The following is a 12,252-nucleotide window of genomic DNA, read 5'->3' on the forward strand; positions in this document are numbered from 1 at the left end:
ATAATGGCTGAAAACTTGCCCAATTTCATGAAAGATACGAATCCACGCTTCTGGGAAACTCAACAAACATGAAGCAAGATAACATCAAAGAGAGCCATACTCAGACACATTATAATCAATCTGTCAAAAGACAGACAGAAGCTGGAAAACAGAAGAAAACCAACTCGTCATATCACAAGGGATCAAAAAAAGGATTACCAGCTGAATTCTCTTCAGAAACCATGAAAGCCAGAAGACAGTAAAATAGCATACTTGAAATACTGAAAGAAAAAACTGCGAACCAATAATGTTATATCTAGCAAAACCATCATTCAAAAATGGAGAAAGTAAGACATTCCCACATAAACAAAAAGGAAGTTTTTCAACGGTATATATGCCCTACAAGAAATGCTGAAGGGAGTAGTCCAGGCTGGAATGAAAGAGCACTAGAACATGACTAGAAGCAACATGAAGCAATAAAGAACAATAGTAAAGGAAGCTACACAGGTAAATGTAAAAGCCAGCAATATTGCATATGTTTTGTTATTGCCTGTGCCAGTCTGGATATATTATGTCCCCCAGAAAGCCATATTCTTTAATACAATCTTGTGAGGGCAGACATCAATCTTTTGATTGTTTCTACGGAGATGTGACTCAATCAACTATGGGTGAGACCTTTGATTAAACAATTTAAATCAGCGGAGTCCTACAAAAGAGCTCACAAATAGAAGGAGCTCTGAACAGCTAAGAGACCTTTGGAGAGACTGAGATGCTGGCTGATGCTTGGAGATGCTTGGAGTTGTGGAAAGAAGGACATGTGGAGATGCTAAGCTAAGAGATGGAACCCAGAGTTTGCCCTGGAGAAGTGCAAACACCAGCCACATGCCTTCCCAGCTGACAGAGGTGTTCCAGATGCCATCAACCAGTCTTCACTGAAGCTATCTTCTTGTTGATGCCTTAGTTTGGACACTTTATGGCCTTAGGAACGTAAATTTGTATCCAAATAAACCCCCTTTATGCTGATGTGCTCACAGACACAGGGAACTGGTGGTGTGATGGGCTGAGCCCTCTGCCGCAGGACTTGCCCTTGAGAAGACTGTTGCTGCAAAGCAGAGGCTAGGCCTGCCCATAACTGTCCCTAAGAGTCTCCTCCTGAATGCCTCTTCGTTGCTCAGATGTGGCCCTCTCTCTCTAACTAAGCCAACTTGAAAGGTGAAATCACTGCCCTCCCCTCTATGTGGGATCTGACACCCAGGGGAGTAAATCTCCCTGGCAACGCGGAATATGACTCCTAGGGAGGAATCTAGACTCAGAATCGTGGAATGGAGGACATCTTCTTGAACAAAAGGGGGATGTGAAAGGAAATAAAAAAAGCTTCGGTGGCAGAGAGATTCCAAAAGGAGCCGAGAGGTCACTCTGGTGGGCACTCTTATGCACACTTTAGACAACCCTTTTTAGGTTCTAATGAATTCGAATAGCTAGCAGTAAATACCTGAAACTATCAAACTACAACCCGGAACCCTTGAATCCTGAAGCCAATTGTATAAAAATGTAGCTTATGAGGGTGACAATGTGATTGGGAAAGCCATATGGACAACACTCCCCTCTGTCCAGTGTATGGATGGATAAGTAGAAAAATGGGGCAAAAAAAAAAGGCTCCCAGTCCATGTTCTTTTTCACTTTAATTGTTCTTTTTCACTGTAATTTTTATTATTATTTGTGTGTGTGTGGTAATGAAAATGTTCAAAAATTAATTTTGGTGATGAATGCACAACTATATAATGGTACTGTGAACAACTGAATGTTTGGTTTGTATGACTGCACAATATGTCAATATATCTCAATTAAACCGAATTTTTTGAAAAAAAGCCAATCTATTTCTTGTATTTTACATAAAGGCAGTATTAGCAAACTGGAACACTGCCCTTGACTTTTTTTCACATGAATTTGATCATAAAGTAATGTTACTATGCACACAACTGCATACAGATGAAAGTGTGACAATAACAACAGAAAGAGAGGATGGAACTGTAGAGGAGCAAAGTTTTTCTATATTAACTGAAAAGAAGATGGCATTAATTCAAACTTTTTATAAAATTAATATGTTAATTGGGTTCCCCAGGGTAACCACTGAGGAATAAACTAAAATGCATAAGAAAAAGAAACAAGGCAGCTAAAGAGTTATACACTGAAAATTACAAAACACTGCTGAAAAAAACTGAATACACTCTTGTTCACTGATCAGAAGATTCAATATTGTTAATATGGGGAAAACACACAAGAAAATATACAGATTGAAGACAAACTCTACCAAAATTCCAAAGACCTTTTTTTACAGAAATCAAAACTGGCATAAGAATGGACATATAGATCAATGAAATAAAATTAGGAGTCTAGAAATAAATGCATACATGTAAGGTCAACTGATTTTGACAAGAATGTCAAGATCATTAAATGGAGGAAAGAATACTATCCTCATTAAAAGCTACTGGGACAAGTAGATATCCACATGCAGAAAGGAGGAGGTGTAACCCCGTATCATACAACATACAAAAATTATTTCAAAATGTATCAAAAACCGAAATGTAAGAGCTAAAACCTTGAAATTCTTAGAACACAGAGCTAAATCTTTTTAACCTTGGATTTATAAATGGGAGTCTTAGAAATGACACAAAAATCATAAGCAACAAGAGAAAAAGTAGATAAATAGAACGTCATCAAAATTTAAAACTTTTGCACATCAAAGAACACTACAAAAAAAAGTGAAAAGTTAACCCACACATGGAAGAAAATATCTGCATATCATATATCCTACAGTGGTCCTTTATAAACTAGATATAAAGATACAAAGAACTAAGATATAAAGAACACAATTCAACAGCAAAAAGACAATCCAACTTAAAAATGGGCAAAGGACTTGAATAGATATTTCTCTCCCCAGAGACTCAGTGAATAAAAGGACAAATCCCACTTGCTTAGAACTCTGGAAGATGGTACAGACAGGGAAGGACTCCACAAATGCTGAATCAAAAAAAGAAAAAAAGAAAACTATCAGGAAGGAAATTTCCATCCTGGACCTGCCAGTCCATTCCCCTCCCCATCACTTGGTCCCATGCACTGGGGAGTCACTCAGAGGCAGCAGCAAATGTTCCTCCCACAGTGGACACAGACTACTGAGCCACTTACAGTAGTAAGTCAGAACCCCATGCATATCCAGGCACAGAGACGTAAGTCCACAGAGACCAACAGTAGAAAACAAGTCACTAAGGAATGCTGCATACACAAAGGCCCCCAGGTAGGGAAAATAAGAGAGACCATTGTAGAACAGCTGGCAAGTGGCACCCTCACTCAATCCAGTTTCAGTTGTCTGGACCACCTAAACCTAAAACAGACTTTTCTGGAGTGAACCACCTTTCTGGATTGACTCCATCTAGCTACCCTTGGTGAATACATTAACAAGGAAGAAACTGGGGGCAGAAAAGCCTCAGTGAGGAAAAAAAAGAGGGTGTTTAAGCTGAACTGCTATAATTCAGGAGGTTCACAGATTTGAAAAGTGTAAGGAAAATGGGACAGTGGATGAGGGAAAGAATTTAAATAAACCATAGGATCTGGTTAGGATTCTTCATAAAACCACACAGAACAGATCAAAATTCCCAGAGAATGAACAGAGAAAAGGAAAGTCTCCTGGGGTGAAACAAATGCCATAAGGACCACACTCCACTTTGTCTAGTTTATGGATGGATGAGTAGAAAAATAGGGGAAGGAAACAAACAGACAAAGGTACCCAGTGTTCTTTTTTACTTCAATTGCTCTTTTTCACTCTAATTATTATTCTTGTTATTTTAGTGTGTGTGCTAATGAAGGTGTCAGGGATTGATTTAGGTGATGAATGTACAACTATGTAATGGTACTGTGAACAATCGAATGTACGATTTGTTTTGTATGACTGTGTGGTATGTGAATATATCGCAATAAAATGAAGATAAAAAAAATTAAAAAAAAAAATGTGCTGATATTGTGAGCCATTAAGAATATACTTCAGGTGGTTTGCATGCTGTGTCTCAATGTATATCAACAAAACTGCATTAAAGAAAAATAAGTGCTATCATCAATTTGTAACAAATTTTCCACACCAATGCAAGGAGTTGGTGGTGAGGTGGTGGGAATCCTGTACTTTATGCATAATCGTTCTGAAATCCATAATTTCTCTAATAAAAATTAAAGAAACACTAAGGTAATTTCTGAGGCTCCTTCTACTTCTAAACTTTCGAATTTAAACTGTTATAGTCAACTTGGAAAATGTATCCGCCCCCCAAAAAAAATAAGTTTATAAAAATGGTGACACATTTTTATGCAATTCAACTTTTAACTGGAGTATACAATTCAAGTCAGGGTACAAACCTGTAGTTCTGTAAGAACTGTTTTATGCCTCTTGTTACATTCAATCTTCTCCACTCGTGTTTTTAAGTCTGCCAAAGTCTTGTCAAATACAGCACACTGTAGTGCACACAATTTTTCTTCCAGCAACCACTGTACAACCTAAAGAAATATATATTCCTTTGTTACTATCAATGAAGGCATTTCAGCATGCAGCAAACTATATATATTCTTTACTAGTAAGATAATAATGTAGTAACTCATTGAATGAAGGAAACCTACCAGCATTCAAAATATAATGCTACCTGCTGATATCATCGGTTTTTACATATAAAACACCTACCTCAAGATGGTAAAATATTCGAAATGTGGACAATTCCCAGAGGGTTAAATTTTAAAAATAATTTGTAGTAGAAGTTTTAATATTTTCTTCCCTTATTCTCTAGGGCGCATGCTTTATGGAAGTCATTTTCAATCCATTGAAAGGAAATTGGTTAAAGGAAAGGAATGGTTTTTAAAATTTCTAATCAGTTGAAGATTGACATTTTTGTGAAAAACACTAAGAATGTTGCAGCAATATCAAATTTCTTTAAAATATTTCTAAATGCCTACTTTAAATTTCAACATTGTTTCATCAAAGACCCACCACAAATAGGAGATTGGTGTATCCCCATCAATCAGACTTGAATAACACTGTTCCAAAGGAGCACACCCTCAGTGTACATAAAAGTTTTCAAAGTTCTTTCACATATCTACCTTCATAAAAAGAAAACTGGGATAAACAAATGAAAATAAAAAGAAACTGGAGGGGAAGCTACTGTTTTATTGCCTCATTATTCCTTTTTACAGTAATGGTATTTGTAATGTATCTTCAGTGGAAGAACATTGGTCTAAAACCTAGATTACTTATAAACTCATTAAATACATAAAATCTTCAAAATTTAATTTCACTTCTGTGAGTTTCATAGTTCTCTCTACAAGAGGTGTTTACTTTAAATGTTTGTGAACACAAAAAAATACATGAAAACTGTGTATTTTCATTATTTATCTAACAGATATAGGGGAAAATGTCCAAAGTCTGCACTTTAAATATTCCCTTTCCCTACTCTTTCTAAAGCCTTGACCCTAACTTACTAATAATAAGTAATGAAACAAAGATTTTAGAGTGTACAGATTTACAATCATGAAAAAGCTTATTATAAAGATTAAAATGTTAATATACAAGACTTTAACGTTTCTTTTTCATCACAGAAAATTCAGTATAGGAAAAAGGAGAAAAACTTAAAACAGATATTTATTTTTATTACTAAAGCAAATAGAGAAGGAAGTCGTATTTCCCTTCAATTTTGATAATCACTATCATCTCCCAAAAAAAACTATGGAAAAATAAAAGTCAGGAGGAATTTTAAAATTAAATTATAAAGGATAATAATAGACTTCATAAGCCCAACCACTTTCTTCAAGTTCTCTCTACAATAAATATGAATATATCAGTGAAATACACAATAATGTGAAGGACCTACAAGAAAAAGTGTGGTAGCTTTTTATTTAATATGGCTTTTAATTTATAATCAATAACACCTTTTGTAGCTTTTGGTTAATATCTCCTTTGGCTGTAATCTTTACTTGAAATTCTGCCTCATATTCTTCTTCCATATATCGACGGCGTTTGGACTGTATGTTGTCCATGTCCTCTGACTTAGAACGTTTTCTTCTGCAAAATTCATCTGAGAACAAAAAGCATTAACTATTAATCATATGTTTTGACTAAAGACTTCAATTTTGACTAAAGACCTCTATCCTCAGCAAAAAGTTTTTATCACAATAGCATTCACAATCATTTTTTTTTGCGTTAAGAAAAGTGGGTACATAGTTTTTAGTTTTAAACTTGAAATGATTTTCAACATGATGAATAAGAACTTCCTAACACTCTTTCCTTGAAACCTTTATATTAACATGGAGAACTTCATACAATTGCTAGGCAATATGAAATAATCTTGTTCATCTCATATTCGTTAATTATGATAAACTTCAAAGTGCACATGAATCCTCTGACAAAATACAGTATTCATTCTCAGGTCACAGATTTCCAGTAACTGTGTATAGCCTTAATTATTTACTTCTTTGTCATCTGTAAATATAGGAAAAAATTCCTACTTAATCATCAGGCTTAGGAAAATAACATAGTAACAGTAATTCTTAACATATCCTAATGAATTTTAAAGGTACATTTGATTAAGAATAGACATTCAAAGATATTCACATAAAATTTCTATTTCAAGTAACGGTAACAATTCATGAGATCATAACCAAATTTTATCTTATTCTTGTTTCAACACCTTAAAATAAAAATACTAAAAGCTCCACAACTTTTAAAGACAAATGTCCTATCTGATCACACCTGATCCACTTCATCTCACATGTACCAATGTGCCTACTTTTAAATCCAGTTCCACTCTAGTACTTCTCTTGTAACTCACTCATGGGTCATCAACGGAGAAAAGCATGATGGAGACTTACAGAACCCAGGTTTCCTAACTTCTAGTCCAGGGGTCTTTTCTATAAATCTAATGGCAGTCGGTTCCATCATTTCTCCAACCTGTGAACTTTAAGAACCTAAACTGACTGAAACACATACTTCTATTCAGTTACATCATCCTAGACAAAAATCTTATAGATCCATGCCCAAAATATAGATTAAAGCAATTTCTTTCATAGTACTAAGATAGTAAATTACTATTAAGCTTAAATCTTTCTTATGGAACAATGAAAAATTTTAAGTAAATAGAAAACTCAAGTATATGAAATAAAGAATACTCTGAAAGATCCCTAAGTTAGCCACCAACAAAATTAGTTAATTATGATTCACTTAAATTGCAATATTTTACAATCTTCTCATGGAAAGAAAGGTATATTCCATGGCCTTAAAACCAGAAACAATGAACTGTTATTATTTTTCAAATACGTTCAGTTTGTACATGCATACTTTTCTCAGAAGGTCTCTGTTCTTCTTCACGTATTACTTGCTCTTCTTCCTCAGGTTTGTTATCCTTTTCATTACTTTCTACTTCTGCTGTAATAAAAATAGAAGAGGAGATAGTATTTCCATTGGAAATCATAACATTTCATTGTAATTTTCACTGCTGGTAACTATTTACTTAATATTCCTTTATGAAATCAGAGTCCTGAAACGTGGAATTTGGGGAATAAAAAGGGAGAATGAACTGCTAGAAATTAATGACCAAACCTCATACTAAATACAAAAATTAACTCAAAATGGATCAATGACCTAAATGTAAAAACCATAACAATAAAGCTTAGAAGAAAATATAGGAAGATACCCTCAGTGAGCTCATTTTTGTTTTTTTAGTATTACCATTTATTAAGCCTTGTATTAAGCAATGAATTTCAGACTTTACACCAAAAGCACAATAATCAAAAGAATAAACTAAACTTTTTCAAAATTAAAAACATTTATGCCTCAAAGGGCATTACCAAGAAAGTGAAAAGACAACCAACAAAATGGGAAAAAATTATTTGAATACTATATATCTGGTAAAAGTTTAATATCTAAAACATACAAAGAACTCCTCTACAACACAACAACAAAAAGACACACAACTCAATTTAAAAATGGACTAAGGACTTAGCTTGGCATTTCTCCAAAGAAGATACAGACATGGTAGCCAATAAACACAAAAAAAGTTGCTCAGTATCATTAGACATTAGGGAAATGCAAATCAAAACCACAAGATACCACATCACACCCACTAGAAGGTTGTTATTTTTTTTTTAAGGCGGAAAATAACAAGTGATGATAAGGATGAGAAAAAATAGGAACCTTAGTACATTGTTGGTAGGAATGTAAAATGGTGTAGCCACTGTAAAAACAATTTGGAGGTTCCTCAAAAGGTTAATCATAGAATTACCATATGACCCAGCAATTCCACTCCTAGGTATATAACCAAAAGAATTTAAAACAAGGACTCAAACAGATATGTCAAGCTTAGATTAAGCTTATTTCATCTAACTCAAAAACCTCCTTCTGTCACCCAATTCCCATTTTCGAGATACGCCTAAAAGATATGACTGGTTTCCCAACATTTAAAGCACCCATTGGGATTTTAGAATAACACAGAATTAAAATTTATGCTAGAATTTTATGTAATGGAAAAAATATGGGATAAGAAAAATGGTATTAATAAATTCTACAAAGAAAAGTAAGGCCCTATATTTAATTTTTTTTACTCACAAAGTCTCATGTGAATCTGAAAGTAGACCTCCTTGACAAGCCCAGAATAATAAATGAAGGTCCATACACCCAGACATTTTTTTTTTTTTAAATCTTCATTTTATTGAGATATATTCACATACCACACAGTCATACAAAACAAATCGTACTTTCGATTGTTCACAGTACCATTACATAGTGGTACATTCATCACCCAAATCAATCCCTGACACCTTCATTAGCACACACACAAAAATAACAAGAATAATAGTTAGAGTGAAAAAGAGCAATTGAAGTAAAAAAGAACACTGGGTACCTTTGTCTGTTTGTTTCCTTCCCCTGTTTTTCTACTCATCCATCCATAAACTAGACAAAGTGGAGTGTGGACTTATGGCTTTCCCAATCCCATTGTCACCCCTCATAAGCTACATTTTTATACAACTGTCTTCGAGATTCATGGGTTCTGGGTTGTAGTTTGATAGTTTCAGATATCCACCACCAGCTACCCCAATTCTTTAGAACCTAAAAAGGGTTGTCTAAAGTGTGCATAAGAGTGCCCACCAGAGTGACCTCTCGGCTCCTTTTGGAATCTCTCTGCCACTGAAGCTTATTTCATTTCCTTTCACATCCCCCTTTTGGTCAAGAAGATGTTCTCCGTCCTACGATGCCGGGTCTACATTCCTCCCCGGGAGTCATATTCCACGTTGCCAGGGAGATTCACTCCCCTGGGTGTCTGATCCCACATAGGGGGGAGGGCAGTGATTTCACCTTTCAAGTTGGCTTAGCCAGAGAGACAGGGCCACATCTGAGCAACAAAGAGGCATTTGGGAGGAGGCTCTTAGGCACAACCATAGGGAGGCCAAGCCTCTCCTTTGCAGCAACCGTCTTCCCAAGGGTAAAACCTGTGGTAGAGGGCTCAACCCATCAAACCACCAGTCCCCTATGGTACCCAGACATTTTTATATACAATTTCAAGTGGTTTCAAAATAATTCAGAATCTACTCCTAAATAGTCCTGAAACTCATCTAAATATTCCAGGATAAGAACGTCTTTTTTTTTTTTTTTTTAAGAGACTGTCTTTATTCAGAGAGTTCCGATTATAATTCCTCTAGTCTTCCTAGGTACAGCTTCATCACAATTTGGCATGTTCTCATATTCAGTTCCATTTGTAGTATTCTTTCCATTCAACCACAATAGAAAGTGAGCTCACTAAGGGCAGATACCAGATCTTATAATACTGGTAACCTTAAAAAAACCTGTAGGAAGAGCTTAGACAAGCTAAATGCTGAACGAATGTCATCTTTAATAAAGTTCCATGTTAACTAAAGACAGAAAAAGTATGTTGTAGAGAATTAAAAGGTAGAATTTATTTTAAGGAGTAACCCATTTTCAGAACCATACTTAAAGAATTTTATTCCAAGGAAATATGGACAAAATCTGCTCACCAACTTTTAACAGCAAATATTTTAGGTCTATGGGCCACTTGCTCTGTCACAACTATTCAACTCTGTCCATGTGGCAGAAATCAACCATAAACAGTAAGTGACATGTAAATGAGTGGGTGTGACAATATTCCTATAACACTTTATTGCAAAACACAAACAAGGTCCACCAGCCAGTTTGCCAATCCCCTGCCTTAGATTACTGGCACCACAAGAATTAAAACAAATCAAAAAATTTCTATACATTAATTGAAGACAATATATCCATTAGAAAAATGGGTAAAGGAGAAACTCAAACAAAAAGTTGCCTATATTTTATTGTCTTCAATTCCTCTCCTACCACTGTCTCGTAAACCCAATTCCCATCAGGGTTTAAACTCCACTATTCTCCAAAACTAGGTTTGTCAAGGTCATCAGTGATCCAGGATGTTAAATGTTTTCCATCTTGCTTTAACACAACATTTGATAAAGAGTAAATACAGCTGGGTTAATCATTCCTTCCTTGAAACACTCCCTTTAATTGACTTCTAAGAACCACAACCTCCTAGTTTTCTCCCTATCTTAGAAGCTGCTCTTTCTAGATCTCCTTTGCTGGCTCCTCCTTATTGCCCTAACCTCCAAACATTGGAACGCAAAGAGCTCAGTCCCTAAGTAGACCATTTCTCTATTTCTGTTCACTCTGTAGTGACCTCATCTAATCACAGATCTTCAACTAATCACAGGGCTTCAACCAATGTCTACTCTTAAATTTTGTTTTTCTGTTCAGGCCTCCACCCTGAAATCCAGTCATATATCTAACTTAGGCAACAAGAGTCATTTGAAATTGACCATCTTCCTATACCCCTTCCAAAATCTGCTTCACTTTTGGTCTTCCTCAACTCTGAAAAGAAAAATCTGCAACTCCCATACAAATGTAAAAGACTAAGAGGTTTCACAAAAGCCAAATAAAAAAGATAATATAAACGGGTTGAGATAATACAGAATTTTAGCCAAACAAGTGAACAGTGACAACAAATTATCAGTAAATTTCCATTGACTAAACCATGTTAATGCTATCACTATTAACCTAAAGCAAAAGTAGAGGGAAACCTTCAGTTCTATTACCATGCAATTATTCTCACTAACATTCTTTTAATGTTCACCTTATTTTCTTAAAGATCCAATGAATAACCGATAAAAAACCACTACAAGATATTTTAAAGTCTGATACATAATCTGGATGGAACTTAGGCTAGAGTTTAATGTAAAGTCCAATTTACTCTAAAACAGACATTTTTCCTCAAAAATCTTATTACTAGGAATTAAAAAAAAAAAGGTAAGTAAAGGGAGACATAGCAGAAATGGAATGAAAAGGGCCAAGAAAGAGGAAAAGATGGAGAATGTAAGTAACTCAAAAGCTAAAGAAAGAGGCTCAAGGACTATTACTAAGAAGTCATCCAAATACGAATGATCATAGAAGACAAAGGAAATAAATATCCCCCTAGATTTAACATGAGCACCAATAACACCTCACTGACAACAATTAGGAGGGTAACTGGTAAGGTGGAAATAAAATCCAGTAAGTTGAAGAGTTAATAGGAGGAGAAGAAAAAGTGCTACCTTTTTTAACAGAACTTGAAAGACTGGCTCTGGAAGAAAGGAAGGAGACAGGATAGCAGCTAGAGAGAATGTAGGTTGACAGAAAAAATGTGGCTGTTACGTGGATGACATGGCTAATAGGTTTAGCTTCTCTAATGTTTCTGAACTTTCCCCAGAGAGAGAAATCTTTACTTTCCTTGTCTTCTTAAAGAGACTATGCTTTTATTCATTTAATGAGTATCGGTTATTATACAGCACTATGTATAACACAATAATGTCTCAGGGCCTACTAAGGTATATCTGTAATGCTTTTTTAGGTCTTTCTTCTATTTTTGTAGAAGTAAAAGTTTTTCTATTTATTTCCTGAAAACTTTCATTTTTTGCTTTGCTGCTCATACCCATCCTTACTGATATATATTTAAAACAAGTAAGTTAAAGAAGTACCTGAAATGACAGGCTTATGTGTTACTAGTACAGCACATAAATATTAGTAGCTAGAGGACAGAGACAGACTAAAGTACTTCAGTTTACAATTCGGTGCTCTGAACACATTAAAAAATCAGTCAAGATTAAAGAAACTAATTAAAGTATCACCTAAGCATGTGCACAGCAACACAAATAGCATGCAATATATTCTGCTGTCAT

General features: G+C 35.1%; 1 protein-coding gene across 5 annotated transcripts in view; it reads right to left on the reverse strand.

Annotated features, from left to right (window-relative positions):
* Positions 1–12,252, reverse strand: part of LOC119541935 (activating transcription factor 7 interacting protein) — a 129,968-nt gene that overhangs the window by 70,390 nt on the left and 47,326 nt on the right. For 3 of the 5 annotated variants that reach the window (XM_037846312.1, XM_037846313.1, XM_037846314.1), the window contains exons 3-5: positions 7,343–7,429; positions 5,938–6,083; positions 4,381–4,518 (exon numbers count right to left, since the gene is read on the reverse strand). In XM_037846312.1, coding sequence (XP_037702240.1) covers positions 4,381–4,518; positions 5,938–6,083; positions 7,343–7,429 — 371 coding nt within the window. The remainder of the gene's footprint in view (positions 1–4,380; positions 4,519–5,937; positions 6,084–7,342; positions 7,430–12,252) is intronic. The other 2 variants (XM_037846315.1, XM_037846316.1) reach the window with 1 other exon arrangement.

This window comes from Choloepus didactylus, chromosome 8 (genome assembly GCF_015220235.1).
Source record: "Choloepus didactylus isolate mChoDid1 chromosome 8, mChoDid1.pri, whole genome shotgun sequence".
Classification (NCBI taxonomy): domain Eukaryota; kingdom Metazoa; phylum Chordata; class Mammalia; order Pilosa; family Megalonychidae; genus Choloepus; species Choloepus didactylus.